The sequence below is a fragment of the Sphaeramia orbicularis genome, unplaced genomic scaffold, assembly GCF_902148855.1.
Source record: "Sphaeramia orbicularis unplaced genomic scaffold, fSphaOr1.1, whole genome shotgun sequence".
Classification (NCBI taxonomy): domain Eukaryota; kingdom Metazoa; phylum Chordata; class Actinopteri; order Kurtiformes; family Apogonidae; genus Sphaeramia; species Sphaeramia orbicularis.
The window spans coordinates 19,522-39,812 of NW_021941494.1; the positions used below are offsets into that span (position 1 = coordinate 19,522).

At 43.4% G+C, this 20,291-nt stretch overlaps 1 protein-coding gene across 2 annotated transcripts in view; it reads right to left on the bottom strand.

Moving 5' to 3' along the window:
- LOC115415965 (uncharacterized) overlaps positions 1-20,113 on the bottom strand; it is a 36,860-nt gene extending 16,747 nt beyond the window's left edge. For both annotated transcript variants that reach the window (XM_030129646.1, XM_030129645.1), the window contains exons 1-8: positions 19,957-20,113; positions 16,172-16,317; positions 12,419-12,500; positions 10,457-10,592; positions 9,371-9,573; positions 7,168-7,304; positions 6,731-6,872; positions 5,020-5,301 (exon numbers count right to left, since the gene is read on the bottom strand). In XM_030129646.1, the coding sequence (XP_029985506.1) occupies positions 5,020-5,301; positions 6,731-6,872; positions 7,168-7,304; positions 9,371-9,573; positions 10,457-10,592; positions 12,419-12,500; positions 16,172-16,317; positions 19,957-20,085 (1,257 nt within the window). In that variant the 5' untranslated portion in view covers positions 20,086-20,113. The remainder of the gene's footprint in view (positions 1-5,019; positions 5,302-6,730; positions 6,873-7,167; positions 7,305-9,370; positions 9,574-10,456; positions 10,593-12,418; positions 12,501-16,171; positions 16,318-19,956) is intronic.
- Positions 20,114-20,291: the final 178 nt, after the last annotated feature.

Here is a 20,291-nt window from a genome sequence, read left to right on the forward strand (position 1 = left end):
GACATGTGTTCTGTTCTATTTCTGTTTTCTGTCCGGAGTGCAGTTCTGTTTTTTGTTGAGTTTTCTCAGCTAACAGTAAACAATAGGCCTGTAACGGTACACAAAATTTTCGGTTCGGTACGTTTTTGGTTTTCAAAGCCACTGATCGTTTTTTTTCAGTTCAGTACAGGAAGAAAGAAAACCCCTCAAAATGTCTTTAATACATTTATGAATTTTTGAACATTTTCCCCCCAATTTTACGACACAAATAGAATATACAAAAACAGGAATAATATAATTCTGCTGCAACAAATCAAACAGAAAATAAAATAAATTATTAATATTACTAAATGTATTTTAAACATTAGTATTGCATTTTTTCCCTGAAAGGCAGTTTTGAACAAACAAGAAAAATCTAATCACAGTTCTGTCAGTTCACATTCTGCAGAAAAATATCAACAAAAAAATTCTGCATGAAGTGCAACATTAACAGGAGGGTAAACTGGTATTCTGTTGAAACAAACTGAAGAGAAACACTGACAACAAACTGAACCAAATTATTTATTTTAGGACAGAGAACAAATTGTTTAGGACACTTTCTGTACGTGTGTGTGTGTGTGTGTGTGTGCACGCGTGTGAGAGGTGTGATTTGTCTGGGGGATGGTTTGTTTGTTGTTTTTAGGCCCGAGCCGAGTAAAGCCGGCGCAGGGCCTATTGAGTCTGCAGTGGGCGCATGGGGACAAAATCGCCAGTGACGCGGTCGCCTTTCGCCACTGTCACCACTCTCACACATATTCACATTCACGGCACTGAGACCTTTCCGACGATGTACATGACATGTGCACAAATCGCATATTTACACCTGCTCAGAATGAATGGGAGTCAATGGGACACGCCCACTCGGGGTTAGTCATGTGTGTGTAAGTGCACGACACGTGACATCTGACCCCACAGACATGTGGGGGACCTCGAGAGCTTTAACATAAGGCCAAATATGTGGTTGCCATAGAAACGGCTATATTGTTCTTGCTCGGATTCTTATTATTTTTATTTATTTATTTTTTATTTATTTTTCTTCTCCTGCTCTTTGAGCTCAAATTTGACCCCCTGAACATTTACGAAAACTCACCAAATTTTGCCCAAAATTCAGAAGTGCGAGAAATTTAATTTACATATAGGTTTCGTAGATGTCGGTAAAGAAATGTTGTCACAGCGCCTCCTTGAAAAGTGGAAATGCATTACGCCAATGGGAGCACGTCCAACGTAAAGTTTGTTGTAGAGCCACGAAAATCGGTACACAGATTCATCATGAGGAGACAAACAAAAAATATTATTATGGCCACGCCCCAAAACCAACCCTTAGTCAGCCATATTGGATTGAAATTTCCAAAATGCTGAGTCAGCGTTTTCGCTGACGTCGTATTTTAACTATCTCCTCCTTGGCCGTTTGGCCGAATGAGCTCAAAATCGGTGTACAGTATCTAGAGAAGTGGGGCATCAAAAGTTAGCTGAGTTTTTTGGATAGGTGTCACCGTTTTTGTGTGACGACGTCGCAAACTTTGCAAAGTTTCTTCGTGAATTTACCATTACAAAAATTGCTTCAGCTCAGACATACGAACACCGATTTGGCTCAAATTTGACTCAGACGTCCATCTCCCAGGCCTACACCCATTTATTAAAAGAAATTGAAATTTCGCACAATAGCGCCCCCTACAAATGTACATTTACAAAAATGAAATCAGTTCGGACATACAAGCACCGATTTGGCTCAAATTTGACTCAGACATCTGTCTCCCCGGCCTACACCTATTTGTCAAAAGAAACTGAAATTTTGCACTACAGCGCCCCCTACAAAAATTTTTCATATTTTTTAATTAAAATTTCTTCAGTTCGGACATACGAACACCGATTTGGCTCAAATTTGACTCAGACGTCTATCTCCCAGGCCTACACCCATTTATCAGAAATATTTGAAATTCAGTGCCATAGCGCCCCCTACAATTTTACCTTTACGAAAATTACTTCACGTTAGACATACGAATACCAATTTGGCTCAAATTTGAATCAGTGTTCAGTCTCCCAGGCCTACAGTCATTTATCAAAAGAAATTGCCACTTCGCTCATTAGCGCCCCCTAATAATTTACCTTCACGAAAATTGCATTAATTCGGACATACGAACACTGATTTAGCTCAAATTTGACTCAGTGGTACATCTCGCAAACCTACACCCATTCAGTGGTAGAAATTTATTTTTAGCTGCATGGCGCCCCCTACAGATTTACTTATACAAAACTTTCTTTAGTTCGGACATACAAACAAAGATTTGCCTCAAATTTGAATCAGTTGTCGATCTCCCAGGCTACACCCATTCATTAGAAGACATTGAAATTTGGTGCTAGAGCGCCACCTGCTGAACGATGGACATACTTCTACTGGACGTGCCCGTGGCGAGGGCCTTTAGATGCCGCTTGCGGCTTTAATTTTGTTTTGTTTTTTTGGTCGGAGCCTGGGGGGTGGGGGGGGTGTGGTCCGGTCCATAACTAACAAAACTAACGCTGGCGTGAAACGAAAGTGAAACTTTATTTTTATAAACTTTCAACGGCCAACTCTGAGTTCTATTCCTCTGTTATACAGCGTGTGTGACACACACAGACAGAGCTAGTGTCAGTGTTGTAGAACTACCGTAGTTCATAGGCAGTAAACAACATCCGTCTTCTCTCCGTCTCTTTCCCCGTTGTTGTCTTTCACCTGAACCTGAACTGATCCGAACTGGACTGGACTGATGACAGAGCGTCTTCAGTCTGTTCCTTCCAGGTTCACATCATATTTGTTGTTTTTTTAACCTTATATCAGCTGCTATTTCATATTTCGGGTCAATGTGTGCGTCCTTCCATATGTCCGTGTGAAACTTGAGTGGATTTAAAGTTCCGCATCAAACAATGCCTTTCGTTCCTTTTTCTTTTTCTCATCATTCTGTGCTGTTTGGGTTCAGCTGTGGACCGAACCCAACAGGTGTGGACCCAAACGGTTCAGTTCGGTACGTGTACCGTTACAGGCCTAGTAAACAATATTTCCTACCAATTTTATACAAGTCATTTTAACCCAGTTGGAAATTTTAAAACTTCAAAATAGAAAAAATTTAAATATATGTACAACTGTGTAGTCCAGTTTATGTTCCACAACATAGCACAGTGGTTTCCAACCTTTTTTGTCTCGTGACTCCATTTTAACATCACAAATTTCTAGTGACCCCAGACATTCAAAACAGAGACATATTTTTTGGCTAAAATTAATTTATTTTTGATCGTGTAATAGTGTGCTATAATATGTTGCAAATGAACGTTAATTTTAGGCAACATTTAGGCTATATAATGTAAATTTTTTATTAGTAAGTTAAAAAAATTTTTTATCAGTTACTAGAAATTTCAGGTGACCCCACATGGGGTCATGACCCCAAGGTTGAAAAACACTGTCATAGCATTTTCAAAACAGAAAAACTTATTAACAACAACTTGGCATTGACTTCAACGTTGCAACAAATAAAAATTACACAAAAACCACGTTCTTTGCATTTACTGAGCAATACTCATGGCTCCTGTACTGAACTGACTGGTTATAGCAGGGCTGTCAAACTCATGTTTGTTCAGTTCCACATTCAGCTAAATTTGATCTGCAGTGGGCCGAACCAGTAAAATAACAACAGAATAATATAGAAATAATGTCAACTCCAAATTTTTCTCTGTTTTAGACTGAAAAAAGTAAATTTACAATATGAACAGGTTTACATCTACAAACGTTCCTTTCAAAAGATGTGAATAACATGAAAAAACTGAAAAAATCAGTGTAATTTTAACAATATTCTGCCTCAGTTTACCATTTACACATGTACATTATAACTTACAGATCACAGTGGATCTACAAACACAAAACATTTAATAACAGACAGAATATTGTTAAAATTGTACTTCTCTTAAAACATTTCAGGTTGTTCATATTTGTTCAGGTTATTCACATTTTTTATGAAATTATATTTTGTTTTAGTGTACATACATGAAAATATTTACATTTACAAAGTGAAAAATTTGCAGTTGTCATTATTTATATCAGGGGTGTCAAACATGCGGCCCACCAAAGGTTCCAATCCGGCCCTGGGATGAATTTACAAAGTGCAAAAATTCCACAGATTTATTTTAGTTCAGGTTCCACATACAGACCAATATGATCTGAAGTAAAAATAACAGCACAATAACCCATAAATAATGACAACAAATTTTCTTTGTGAAAAATTATGTAGAAAAAATTTATGTGAAAAAAAATAACATTACAATGTGAAAATATTTACATTTACAAAACTATTCTTTCACAATAAAATGCAAATAAATACACAAATAAAAACACAGATGAACAACCTGAAATATGCAATCTGAACAATATTCTGCCTGTTCCTAAATGTTTGGTGCATTTATGGATTCACTGGGATCTGGAGTTGCATTCATAATAAGACATGTAATACTGTAGAAATTGTTCAAATTTTAGTTTTAAACTCCAAAATTTTAACAATATTCTGCCTGCTACCAAATGTTTATGGAACATTGTGTGTAAATGTACATGTGGAAATAATAAGTCCAGGCATAATATTGTTAAAATTGCACTAATTTTTCAAATGAAATTTCTGCTTTTTCAGGTTATTCACATCTTTTTTGTAAAATGTAAGTATTTTCATAATTTAACTGGGGTTTTTTGTACTAAAACAAAAAGAAAAACTTGGATTTGTCATTATTTATAGGTTATTAAGTCATTATTTTACTGGTCTGGCCCGCTGCAGATCAAATCAGGCTAAATATGGAACTGAACTAAAATGAGTTTGACAGCCCTGATAGTATCTGACTGGTCCTGCCCACTGCAGACTGAGCTGTTCTGAATGTGGAAGCTGAACTAACAGTTCAGGTCAGTAGATGGGGACAGACTCAGACAGTTCAGACTGTGTGGTGACAGTGTTTCAGATTCCTTTGCGGCTCCTGAACCCGGTTCTGTCGTACCTGGAGGGTTTCAAAGCGGATGTGGTTTCCGATGGGGCTGCAGTCCACGTGGTACTCCTGGTCCGGGTGCATGTAGAGCAGGTAGACCATCTTGTAGGCGTCCACGGTGCGCTCCAGGAAGAAGACCAGGAGGGCGCAGGCCCGGCACACCTCCAGGTCGTTGGGTAGCAGGCTGGCGATGGTTTTGTAGATCAGAGACTTGGTGACCGCGTCGCACAAAAGGCAGGATTTGAGGGCGTTAGCGCAAAGCTCCACGCAAAACTGGACCCCACCTTCACCCAACTGAAGACCGACACAAACAGTAGAAGAAAAAAAACATCATCACAACTGTGCATTTGAATCTGTGGGTCACTGGTTCTGTTCATATTCAACTGAGAATCCACAATCAGAAAACGAAAAAACGACTGGTTATTTCATTATTCACGTACAAATTAAAAATAAAAAAAAACAAAACTGTTTTTCATTCTTTCGATTATCCGCATAAATTAAAAATGGGAAATAATCAAATGGACCAGGTCCGTGTATCTGTTGGGAATTGGATTATATTTTCAGAAACAAAAGAAAAACTAGTTTATGTTTTAAAATAGAAGAATTTAAGAAAATAAAGAGGAAAATGGAAGAAAATATGGAGTTAAAACCCCGAATTTTATAAGAATAAAGTCGTAAAATATGGCGATAAGACCACGAATTTTACAAGACTAAAGTTGTAAAATTTCATTATTCATGTACAAATCAAAAATCAAAAATGAAGTTGTGTTTCATTCCTTCGATTGTTCGCACAAATTAAAAACTGTAAATAATCAAACGGACCTAATGTGTGGTTTCGTGTTGACATTTCAGATATCTGATTTGAAGTTCCTGACTTGTTGGTGTGGTTGTGTGGACAGTCATGGGTTTGCTCATATTCTGTCTAATGCATTCTGCAAATATTCTTACAAACAATGGGTTTGTACGAAATCTGGACATCGCAGACATGCTCCCTCCACGAATGACTACGAACTCAGGATTTTGTACGAACTGGAAGATTCGTACAAACCCATCGTTGGTAAGAATCTTTGTGACCTCGATGGCATTAGCACTCTGTCCATGAAAATGACAACATCCGGTCTCAGAAAATGAAAAAAACAGCTGTTTTTGGTCCGTTTTTCCATTTCTGTCAGGTACAGACTTTATATTTTAGTAGTAAGAGAAAACAAAAATTAATCTGTTTTTTAAATTTCGTTTATGTTTTGAAGCTGAAAAACGCCTTGAAATTCAATTTTAATTCCTCTATCTTAAAAGTCACAAAATATGGAGATAAAACCCCAACTTTCTTTTTTCTCATAAAATTTAGGGTTTATCTCCATATTTTACGACTTTATTCTTATAAAATTTGTGGTTTTATCTCCATATTTTCTACTATTTTCTTTATTTCATTCTTAAATTCATCTATTTTAAAACAAAAACCTGTTTTTCTTGGTTTCTGAAAATATAATCCAGTCCCCAACAGATACACAGTCCATTTGATTATTTCCCATTTTTAATTTGTGCGAAAGAATGAAAAACTGTTTTTTTAAATTTTTCATTTATACATGAATAATGAAATAACCAGTCGTTTTTGTTGTTTTCTGTTTGTGGATTCTCAGTTGAACATGAAAAGAACCAGTGACACCCATGTTGGTGTGACTGGTGTTGGTGTGTGTGGTTTCCTGAGTGTCCTTGAACGTCTCACCTCTGCCAGGATGATCCTGATGAAAGGGAAGATGGAGTTAACGTTGGTTGCCGACAGCATCAGCTGATGACACTCCTTCAACAGAGTCTGTTTGGACGTTTTCAACCGACTGTGAAGTTTACTCCAAATGGAAACCAGATCACTGCAACGAACAGAAGAAAAACAAACAACAAACAAAAAGAAAAACAAACGACGAACAGAAGACAAACAAACAACAAACAGAAGAAGAAAAACATGAGGGTCACAATGAAAACCAAACCGCAGAACCACCAAGACGCAACCTCCACTGTCAACGAGAGACTGCAGCAACCGTTTGGACAAGTGTGGATTAAAGAAGAGAAATAAATAAATAGGGTCTATACATCTGTTTATAGAACAAACACATCTAGAACATAGTTTAGTTAATGTGAAGCTGATGCTGCGTTCATGGGTCTTACCATAAATAGTACATGTCTCCCCTGCGGAGCTGCTGTGACAGGAAGGCTCTGTTCAGGGCCAGTAACAGCTCGTCCTTTTCCTCACACTCCAAACTGCAGATGATGTGAACGGCATCTTCTCCGTTAAAGTCACAAACCTGAGGAAAAAAAAAGAAAAAAAAAAAAAGTCACAAACCTGAGGAAACAACAGCACTTAAAAAGACCGTTCAAATATGGACACTACGACACAAACCTGAAGAAACGACAGATAACTATAACTTCCTAAAATGTAATTACATATCTTAAAGCTCTACCTACCGATGTGGCATTTCTCACAGCACTTAGTAAAAGTTTGAACATGAACAACCCGCCTCCCTCCAAAGCCCCGCCCCCTTCCCTCTGCCTGAGCTCTGAGGCTCGCCTCCTCTCACCTGATGCGCGCAGACGAAGCGGAGGGGCAGGTCCGGTCCACTTCGGTGTGTCCGCAGACCCCTCCCTCAGTAATCAGATACATCATCCACCTGCCGCGGGCCCGCGACCCCTGTTCCATCAGTAGACCCTGTATTTAAGGGTGTGGTCTGTGCGGTACTGGGTCAGTGTCTTCACTGCACCACGGAGATGAGATGCCCAGGCGACGGGCGCGCGCACTGTGAACGCGTGGCCTCCGCGAATTTTTCCGTGGACATTTGAAGTTTCATAGTCCATACATTTCTCATCCTACATCATCTTACATGTGTGACACCAGGTACATGTACCTGTATGAGTCCCACTGTCATAAAAGCTGAGCTTTATGCAGACCTGTTCAGTCCAGTACACCTGACTTCCGGACTTTTATCTCCATCCTTCATTAATCGGACTCCTGTTTGTTCTTCTTAGTTGTTGTTTCTGTTCATAAATCCGTTTTTTTTGCCTTCCACATGAGCATTTGAGTTCTATCCAAACACATCCTAGACAGTAGACTGTGGTCAGTGACAGGAGCAGCGTGAGTGAAGCCTCAGATTCAGAGGGACACATATCAGATGCAGAGATGGCGATAATGGATCGGATGCTGGACGACCGTAATGGATGATTGACAGGAGGCTCAGTCAGGTTCGGCCAATTATTTTATTCGGACTGACTAAAATGATTGGTCAGACTTTTATCAGAAATATATGAGAATTAAACATTTTTGAGTTTCAATACCTGGTGGATTTCTTTTACATTTTAGTTTGACACATGCTTATTAGGAGCATTTGAAGATGACAAAAGAAAAGTGTAAAAATGCCACATCATACGGTATAGCTTTAAACATGACATTTGTAATGTAAAATTGGTTGTAAATTTGATCATTTTGGAAAATTTCATATACATAAAATCATATGCATAAAAATAAATATGCCAAAAAAAAAAAAAAAAAACTCACCCAAATTTTCAAATCTTCCAAATGGAATTTGAAAAATATATTTAATCTTTAGAATTTATCTATAACAAAAAAAAAAACAAAAAAAAACGCTCTAGCACCCTGGCAATTTATAAACAATTCTTTAAAACAAAATGAACTCTCATGCATCGATTTAATAATTTATTTTTGTTAGATATGTTTTTTTATTTATTTATTTACTTTTTTATACTATTATTTGTCTATTCTGGTTTGTGTCTTTAAATCTATACATTGTTTTCTTAAACTTACTTGTTCAAATGCTTTTTACTTTTTGACATCTTGTTTGTTCAAAATTTAGATGTCTTGTATACCGAAATATTTTCAATAAAGTTGGAAAAAAAAAATAAAAATTGAACTACACCCCCTGACCCCATACCTACACCCCTGCCGACCCCAGAAACATGGGGGGGGGGGGGGTCTGGTTCCTCAGGTCCAGGAAACCTTCAACGTGTAGAAGGAAGAAGTCATCTTATCTTACATGTACCAGGAAGTTCTGCAGAAGAATGTGATGTCCTCAGGTAGAATGTTACTATGAGGGGTTCAATATTTCTGACAGTCAGATTATCATTTAGTGTGTATTTGTGTTTGTTTTCATAAAAATGTCGGTTTTATGTGGTGGAATGAAGTCTTTGGTGTGTTCCTGAATGTTCTGCATCATTTAAAGTCCTTCACCGTCCTGCAGTTTTGTGAATGACAACATTTGCACGGGGGTTCAATAACTCTGGAACTGACTTTTGAAGGCGGAACAGCAGCAGGACGACGGACAAACTACATCCCATAATGCCGTTCGGTCCCTAGACCCACCTCCTTGTGCAGGCGCTCATGCTGTGAGGTTTTGTAGAGCCATGTGAGGTAGACCTGGAGGAAGAACAGGTGCTGGCCTGCCGTGGGATGTTGGGCACAACACTTAGCCAAGGCCAAGGCCTCCGGAAGACGCTCACAGGACAGAAGGTAACGCACCCGGAGCTCCAGGAAGACCGGCAGCTCACAGCCGATGCACTCCTCCACTGAGAAAAAAGACAAAAACAAAAAAGAGTGATGAAGCAGACACACACTGGGACCAGGAACAGCAGCAGGTTACTGAAGGTCCAGTTCAAGCACTTTCAAGGCTCATTCCCACCTTCTATCCATAACTACAGGAAAACACATACTCAGGATGAGTTAGTTTAGTCACAATGACGGACAGTGGATTATGAATAAACACCTACAATTAGGTTTCATAACAAGACAAAAGTTCAGAAATTAAAGGAGAACACAAAGTTTTATCCAAAAAAACAAAAAAAGGGGGAAGGTACGTGGAGTTCTTCAGACACACTGGAACCAAAGAGACAAAGGTTCAGATCCAACTGGACCTGGAATTTACCTGACAACACCTGGAATTTACCTGGAATTTACCTGACAACACCTGGAATTTACCTGGAATTTACCTGACAACACCTGGAATTTACCTGGAATTTACCTGAGAAAAACCTGGAATTTACCTGGAATTTACCTGAGCACACCTGGAATTTACCTGACAACACCTGGAATTTACCTGAGAACACCTGGAATTTACCTGGAATTTACCTGACAACACCTGGAATTTACCTGAGAACACCTGGAATTTACCTGGAATTTACCTGACAACACCTGGAATTTACCTGGAATTTACCTGACAACACCTGGAATTTACCTGGGAACACCTGGAATTTACCTGGAGTCAAACTCAAACTAAAATTCAAGCAGTTTTCAGACCTGGAAAACACAACACTGAAATTCCAGCATGTTCAAGGATTTCAAGCCCCCACCTTTGATTAATTCTGCTGCGGTGCGCAGGTCAACAGTGTACCTGATCTGAACAGAGGGCGGGGCTAACTCACCTGACCTGAAAAGAGGGCGGGGCAAACTCACCTTCTTTCTGAGGTAAACTGGACTCTCTGAGAATGGCCTGGAAGGCGTGGCTGGCCCAAGGCCCGCCCCCCTGGACCCAACGCTCCACCTGATGCAAGTGAACATTCTGATGCTTCGCCAACGCCGAATGACATTCCTGAATGAACACAGAGGGGGTGTTAGAAAAAACCACCAGGCTCCGCCCACACTGATGGAACCAATATTCACTTTTGAAGTCTTTGAAAAGGTTCCTTAAGCATCTGTGTGTTATTTATGCAATTAATTATATACATTTTTCAAATAGGATTTTATCTTTTTTGTGTGTTTTTTGTCCTTTTGTGTTGATACAGTAGGTTAAAGTGAAAAAATAATACATAAGATAGAAAAACAGATCCCAAACACGGGTACAAGACACATACATACATATATTTTATATATATATATATATATATATATATATATATATATATATATGGTATATAAAGGCCAAATCTAAAGGACTGAAAAATAGGTTAAATAGACTCAGACCACTAAAGGGTTAAAGGGGTCATAGTAGTTTTAGTTCAGGTTCCACATTCAGACCCACTGGGTTCCACAGTCAAACACTAGAATTAGAACCTACAAATAAGGAAAACACATTTAAATTTGTCATTGTAAGGAGTCGGTATCGGATCGGTATAAGATCAGTATCTGCAAAACTAATCCTTAAAAAAAAAATAGGATCAGAAGCAAAAAAAATCCAGATCAGGACATCAATAAAATGTACTACTACTACTACTATACTACTAATATTACTATTATACTACAACAACTATCACTACTACACTACTACAACTATACTACTACTACTACTAGTCCTGGGTATCATGGCCAATTTCCATAATCAATTCAATTTTAATTCATAAGGTTCTGAATCGATTAATCACGATTTGATTTGATCCGATCCATTATCGATTTGATTCAGTATTAATTGATTGATTCAAATTAATTTAGTGATACCAAAGTACAATTTTGAGTTGTAACCTGATTATTTGAGTACTGCAATCATGCAACACATCAATACTGGGATCAATACGGATATTAGAAAGGAAATGAATCTGACATTTGAGCAGAACTAGATGAATCTGCTCTGAAATAATGAACAGGTCCATGTTTGTACAGCGGATCAGAACAGACTTCTGCCTCATCTGTATTCTGTTTTATGGCTGGAGGCTTCTACTCGGGGGGGGGGGGGGGGGGGGGGGGGGGGGGGTTGCACTATGTGATAGTTGGTCAGGGAGTGGGGGGGGTGTAGCGGTCGGACATTGTCACTTCCTCTTCCTCTAACTCCATCCTCAGCCATAGCTGATAGTATGGATCCCAGGTATTCTTCCCAGAACCACTGGCGTCCTGGACTCTCCTCAGAACCTCCATGTTTCCAGTTCCTTCACACGGTGGGTTCAGTCTGAGGACAGGAGGGCCTCCAGCTCAGGGCTTTTCCTCACCCTTCCTCCGCCTCTTTTTCACACCAGAGCCGTCACGAGTAAACCCAAGTCTTCCTCAGGGTTCACAGACGGAGCCGCCTGTGCTTCTGCCTACTCCCAGTCCTGCTCGGAAAAATCCATCTCATCCACTACTAATTGGCGGCTGTGGCTCAGTTGGTGGAGCGGGTCGTCCAACGACCAAAGGGTCGGCGGTTTGAATCCTGGCTCCGACTGTCCACATGTTGAAGTGTCCTTGGGCAAGACACTGAACCCGAACATGTGTCTCAGTAGAGTCTGACAGCAGCCGCCTACTGGTGTGTGTGAATGTGAGGAACTGTAAAGCACTCTGAGCACCATGAAGGTGGAGGAAACACACCAGAGAAGTCCAGTCCATTTAACATTTAATGAGGACGCAAAATTTAAACGAAATTGCTCAAATCTATTTTTTTACCCAGCCCTAACTACTTCTACTACTACTAGTACTACTACCAGTACCACTACCCCTCCTCCTGGTACTCACCTGGAATGTGATAGTGAAGTGTTTCAGTGGCTCCTGGTTGAAGTCAGTCTGGTCAAAGAACAGCAGTAACTCAGAAACACTCCTGAGAACAAAACACAACATGAACCCATACAGACCCACTGGTACCACAACATGAACCCATACAGACCCACTGGTACCACAACATGAACCCATACAGACCCACTGGTACCACAACATGAACCCATACAGACCCACTGGTACCACAACATGAACCCATACAGACCCACTGGTACCACAACATGAACCCATACAGACCCACTGGTACCACAACATGAACCCATACAGACCCACTGGTACCACAACAGGAACCCATACAGACCCACTGGTACCACAACAGGAACCCGTACAGACCCACTGGTACCACAACAGGAACCCGTACAGACCCACTGGTACCACAACATGAACCCGTACAGACCCACTGGTACCACAACAGGAACCCGTACAGACCCACTGGTACCACAACAGGAACCCGTACAGACCCACTGGTACCACAACATGAACCCGTACAGACCCACTGGTACCACAACAGGAACCCGTACAGACCCACTGGTACCAGAATATTAACCCGTACAGACCCACTGGTACCACAACATGAACCCGTACAGACCCACTGGTACTCAACATGAACCCATACAGACCCACTGGTACCACAACAGGAACCCATACAGACCCACTGGTACCACAACAGGAACCCGTACAGACCCACTGGTACCACAACAGGAACCCGTACAGACCCACTGGTACCACAACATGAACCCGTACAGACCCACTGGTACCACAACAGGAACCCGTACAGACCCACTGGTACCACAACAGGAACCCGTACAGACCCACTGGTACCACAACATGAACCCGTACAGACCCACTGGTACCACAACAGGAACCCGTACAGACCCACTGGTACCACAACAGGAACCCATACAGACCCACTGGTACCACAACATGAACCCGTACAGACCCACTGGTACCACAACAGGAACCCGTACAGACCCACTGGTACCAGAATATTAACCCGTACAGACCCACTGGTACCACAACATGAACCCGTACAGACCCACTGGTACCACAACATGAACCCGTACAGACCCACTGGTACCACAACATGAACCCGTACAGACCCACTGGTACTACAGTCCTTGTGTTGGACTTATTTCACGTATACAAACAGAGGTTCATGACATATTTCCACTGGAACACAAACTGCAGCTGCACATGAACTGGAACATTCCATCGATTACCCAGCACCACTTTGGACGGTCAACTAATTCTCCATTATTCTGTCAATTATTCTGGTCAAATGTTCATATCCACATCATGTTAGATTCCTTTGGGGGTGAAAACTGATGTATGCATGTATGAGGTCAGACCAGATCTAGCAGAGCCGCGTGGACCCAGGTCTTGTCCAGTAGTGTCTGTGGTTAAAGCTGCGGGAGACTTTTGTGACCAATGTTTCCTCAGATCTGTCCATCCTCAGTCATCTCCTCAGTATCATTCGTCCGTTAGTCTGTCTGTCATTCCTCAGCTGAATCTCTTCCTCATGGTGAACAGTTTCTTAGTTCCATCCACCACAAACAAACCATGTGTTTACAAATGCCTCGTTTCCACTGCGTGGTATCGGCTCGACTCGGCTCGGCTCGGCCTTTCTGCGTTTCCATTACGAAAAAGGGCCTGGAATCTGGTACCTGGTACTAGTTTTTTGGTCTCACCTCCACTGAGGTTCCAGGACCGGGGACCAGATACTAAAAACATGACGTGTACACACTGCAGATCACTGATTGGTCAGACAGTTTTCTCTGTGACCCACTGTTTTACAAAAAACCAGATGTGGAAGTGGACAGTAAATATAGCGGTAGGTTAATTCACATGAGAACAGCCAAAACTACACCAGGGTCGGTCCAGGAGATTCAGTCTGTGGTGGCCGACATAAAAATTCAGATGAGACAACACGCAACGAGCGAGTTTATCAGCAACTCTGAACAGACGACACGGAAGTAACGAGCCGCAACAGAAACAGTCTCTAGGAATACTGAGTCGAGCCGAGCTGGTTCCACGTAGTGGAAACGCAGCAAAACTAGAGTCAGTAGGGAACTGGGGCATCTGAGGAATTTTGTCGTGACGTGCATTGTGGGAAAGGGAGGTTCACACAGCCACCTGACAGCGGCAGCACAACCACATGATATTATATGGATTAGGGATGCAAATTATTGATTAATTCATTAATTGTTAGTTGGTTGCCCTTATCGATCGATTAACGATGAATTGATAAGCGGCGATTTTCCTGAGAACCTGAATTTCTTTTTCAATACAGTCTAAGAATAAAAGCTAAATATTGTTTCTATACTTCCTGATAAAAGCAGGTCATATTCCTGAATGACTGATTTGTTGAACCACTGGATACAGTCAGTGTTTCCTGTGGAATTCATCTGTTGGTGTGGTGTGTGGAATGGGGGGAGTGCACGCACATGCATTTCATCGGGGGGGGTGGGGTGGGGGGGGTGGGGTGGGGGGGTTGGGTATTGCACACGTGCAGTTCAGCCAGGGGATGTGTGTGTGTTGGTTGGTAACCGTGTGCGTGCGTCACTTTGCGTCCTCCTTCTAATACTATGGGGGTACAGTGCAGTCTGCCCCCCCCCCCGCAGAAGTGACAGTAAAACTTCACTGACTGTAGACTAGACCAACCTCCACGAAAACGCTCCCATACCAGCCCTGCATTTGTGCCTGGATTTAGTCAGGGGTGCACCGCTGCCACAAACAGACGGTCGGTCTGTGTTTGGCTCCTCCCACAAACAGACGGTCGGTCTGTGTTTGGCTCCTCCCACAAACAGACGGTCGGTCTGTGTTTGGCTCCTCCTCCATGTCCATACAGACATTCGAACTCATCTACACCATGATCCAGTTCAATGACTGCCTATCCCAGCCACGGCGCAGCGCGGACAAACCATCAGCCTTCAGCCAGGTGTGGACAGGTGGACAAGGACAATTAACCCACTATTAATAACTTAATCGAGCAAATTCTTATCAACAATTAATTGTTAGTCGATTAATTGTTTACATCCCTAATATGGGTGAAACAAACATGACGTGGAAAGGCAGGAGGAATATGCACAGAGGGATGGGAGCTCCTGCTGTTTCCACGTCCTGTCTGTTCCAGCTGCTGCTGTCAGGTGGCTGAGCCAACTTTCACTTCCCATAATGCACGTCACGACAAAATTCCACAGATTCCCAGTTCCCTCCCGGCTCTGTTTGTAAACACATGGTTTGTTTGTGGTGGATGGAACTAAGAAACTGTTCAGCATGAGGAAGAGATTCAGCTGAGGAACGACAGACAGACGAACAGACGAATGAAACTGAGGAGATGACTGAGGATGGACAGATCTGAGGAAAAACTGGTGACCAAAGTCTCCTGCACCTTTAAACTCAATACCTGATCTGCACGTTTAATACACGTGTGAATAGGTCTGAGTAAGTACTGTCACATGACACATGGGACAACTGACAGAAATAAAAATACTTAAAAATACTTAAATTACTGCTGCGTGTCTACCATGTGTCATGTGACAGTACTGACTCAGACCTGTTCATACATGTACTAAACAGATCAGTTATTGAGTTTAAACACAAACACAATTAGACAGGACCTGGGTCCATGTGGAACCACTGGATCTGGACCAGTGGACTCCAAGTGTGTTTGTGTGTGTGTGTGTGTGTGTGTGTGTGTGTGTGTGTACTTACAAGGCCAGACTGCTCAGTGTGTGCAGTACATGATCACAGTTGGACGTGAAAAAGGCGGAGGCTCGGCTGAAGTATTGCAGCGCCACCTCCAGGATCCTGAGCTGAGGCAGCGGCAGCTTCCAGTGGGAGGCGTGGTCCTCCACCAGCTGTACGGAACCAGAACCAGAACAGAACACAGGGGTCAGAACCAACCCAGAACAGAACAGGAGTCAGAACCACCAGGACCAGAACAGAACAGGGGTCAGAACCACCCTAGAACCACAACAGACGCAGGAGTCTGACCCACCCGGACCAGGAGTCTGACCCACCCGGACCAGGAGTCAGACCCACCCGGACCAGCCCACAGACGCAGGAGTCAGACCCACCCGGACCAGCCCACAGACACAGGAGTCAGACCCACCCGGACCAGGAGTCAGACCCACCCGGACCAGCCCACAGACACAGGAGTCAGACCCACCCGGACCAGGAGTCAGACCCACCCGGACCAGCCCACAGATGCAGGAGTCAGACCCACCCGGACCAGCCCACAGACACAGGAGTCAGACCCACCCGGACCAGGAGTCAGACCCACCCGGACCAGCCCACAGACGCAGGAGTCAGACCCACCCGGACCAGCCCACAGACACAGGAGTCAGACCCACCCGGACCAGGAGTCAGACCCACCCGGACCAGCCCACAGACACAGGAGTCAGACCCACCCGGACCAGGAGTCAGACCCACCCGGACCAGCCCACAGATGCAGGAGTCAGACCCACCCGGACCAGCCCACAGACACAGGAGTCAGACCCACCCGGACCAGCCCACAGATGCAGGAGTCAGACCCACCCGGACCAGCCCACAGACGCAGGAGTCAGACCCACCCGGACCAGCCCACAGACGCAGGAGTCAGACCCACCCGGACCAGCCCACAGACACAGGAGTCAGACCCACCCGGACCAGGAGTCAGACCCACCCGGACCAGCCCACAGACACAGGAGTCAGACCCACCCGGACCAGGAGTCAGACCCACCCGGACCAGCCCACAGACACAGGAGTCAGACCCACCCAGACCAGCCCACAGACGCAGGAGTCAGACCCACCCGGACCAGGAGTCAGACCCACCCGGACCAGCCCACAGACGCAGGAGTCGGACCCACCCGGACCAGCCCACAGATGCAGGAGTCAGACCCACCCGGACCAGCCCACAGACGCAGGAGTCAGACCCACCCGGACCAGCCCACAGATGCAGGAGTCAGACCCACCCGGACCAGCCCACAGACGCAGGAGTCAGACCCACCCGGACCAGCCCACAGACGCAGGAGTCAGACCCACCCGGACCAGCCCATAACAGCCCTGTACATCAGGTATGTGCTCCACCACATGTCCTCTTGCTGCTGCTGCCACCGTCCCCTAACAGTGGACATCCATCAACCCCTGGAACTGACCCTTCACTAAGTCCCGCCCTAGAACCACCACTGACCAATCACACCTTAGCAACGGTAACTAAGAGGAGCGCCTGGAAAGCATTCACCTCCGAAGCCAAGTGCCAAAACAATGAAAGATATCCAGAAGGTTTGGGTCAAGTTGTGTTCTTCACCTTCCCTAAACCAAAAACACAACTGGACACATGTTGAATATGGAATAAACATGTGGAAGACTTCACTCACAGCTACTGTCAAACTACTGTGTGTGTTCGAGGGTCAGATGTTAACGCTAACTAGGACACAGTTGTTAACTGCAAGACCGTAGTCCAGGGGTGTCCAGTCCTGGTCCTCCAGACCTACGGTCCAGTCCTGGTCCTCAAGACCTACGGTCCAGTCCTGGTCCTCCAGATCTACTGTCCAGTCCTGGTCCTCCAGACCTACTGTCCAGTCCTGGTCCTCCAGATCTACAGTCCAGTCCTGGTCCTCCAGATCTACTGTCCAGTCCTGATCCTCCAGATCTACTGTCCTGCATGTTTTAGATGTTTCCTCTTCCACCTGACAGTCATTATCAGTCTTCTGCAAAGTTAGATGATAGGTTTAATCATTTGAATCAGGCGTTGGAAGAGGGAAACATCTAAACCATGTAGGATAGTAGATCTGGAGGACCAGGACTGGACAGTAGATCTGGAGGACCAGGACTGGACACCAGTGCCGTAGTAGAATACTGATTAGAAGTTACTATGTTCCAACATTAACTTAGGTAGTTGTGTCCAACTAGAGGCCAAACCCATGATGTGGGAATAATGTCCTGGTGTGCTATAAACAGATGGAAAACACAGCATTTAGCATGGAGCTAACACATATCAGACACCGAAAAACTACAGGGAGTCAAAACTGAACGTTAGGTCCAAATAAAACAATATCCTGACTAGGAATGTAACGATTACTAGTGCAATGATAAACCAAAGTGAAATTGCCGACGGTTAGCATTACTGTTTAAATTTCAATTATCATGATAACTGTGTTTGATTACCACATTTTGAAAGAGAAAGGAGAGAGAGACTGACTATGAAAAAGAAACTAAAACAACTCAAACTTGATCTGAAAAATGGTCAAACAATGGCCATAAGGTTCCACCTCTAAAGCACATTTCTATGTTAGATATTAACATGTTAATATTTGAATGTTTCTGCAACAGAAAGTACCTTATGCCAATTATTTTGTCTGTTTTTTTTTTGTTTTTTGTTTCCAAAATACAACTTGGTTAAATTATTTCAGTGTGTGTATCAGTACTTTTTGAACATTTTGAGCACAATTTCAACAATAGTGATAATAATGACAACCATGATAATTTTGATCACAATAACTGTGATATGAAATTTTCATATGGTTCCATCCCTAATCCTGACTTACCCTTCGATGCAAGAACATTACAGTTCCTATATACATCTGTTCTGTACGTGAATCATTTGTTGACATGCTAGCGAGGATGAACCGCAAAAGAAAGCTTGCCAGGCCTAGCAACCGTAACCATGGGGGGTGGGACTAAGTGCAGAGTCAGTTCTGTCAATATAAAGTATGAGCTGTTTGACTCTTTTCTACTTTGAACATCTATATGACACTGCAGCAGGTTGACTACCACACACATGTTTAATGGACTATTGAACTAAAAACAAAAAAAACTGTCATGACATTAGTGACTATTTACAACCTAAGCAAACATCTGTAGATAAGATACTGTAAAGAGTGGTTCATCTGTTTAAGAGTGACAGCTGAAAGTGGATCGGACAGTATTTGTGTTTGGCTTTTACCTCTAAACCCACAGTGAAATCAGAACAAACAGCCTCCACTGATCACAAACACAGCCTTTTCATATCTGACCATGTTGGTTTAGAGCTAATGTGTACTAATGCTAACAAACCCACCTATGGTCACCTCAGGGGTTCCTAAGGTGTTAAATGTTCACTAAACGCACTGTCAGTCTATGAAAAGTTGATAATTAAGCGGTTCGGTAAATATCCGTCGTAGTAACTTAAGCTAACTTGTGCTAATTGTTGGCTAGCTGGAGTATCCTACTCATGCGATTAGCCCTGTTAGCTTCACAACAAACACCCAGGTGCGTTTAAGTTTCATTTCCGGACCTGGACGCGTTCCCACCGAACCCTAAACCTGACCCCGGGTTCTTAGGTGGACTGTTAACAGTTCACTGCGGGTAAATATGTGTGTTTTTAAGTAATTATGGTTCATTAGCTGGACGTTAGCATTAGCCTGTTTGCTAATGCTAACCGTGTTACGACTTCTGGGGGAGGGGAGTCTGTTAGCATGTAGCCTCTTAGCTTCGACAAAACCAGCCTGTCATCAGCTTCAGTTCCGGGTGCTTACTTTACAGAAGTCCGCGCAGAAGGCTTTACTGTCGGCCCGCAGTTGGTCACCGGAGTATCGGCTGGACAGCCCGTGGAGGTGCCGCTCCAGCTCCCGTGGCCCGAACCCTGTGCCCTCCTGCTCCGCCATACTGCCTGTGTAGCTCCGCTCGTAGCTGCTACCGCACAAACACACACATCCACCGCGTCATTTGCATGGACGCCGCTGATTGGTCAACACCGGCCTGAAGGGGTGCGCTCCGCGGCGACGCCGGCGTGTGCCGAACGAGCACCAGGTAAAGACGGAGTCAGAGTTGAACCGCTGTAGCACAGTGTCCGCACGAGCCCGGGCTGAGG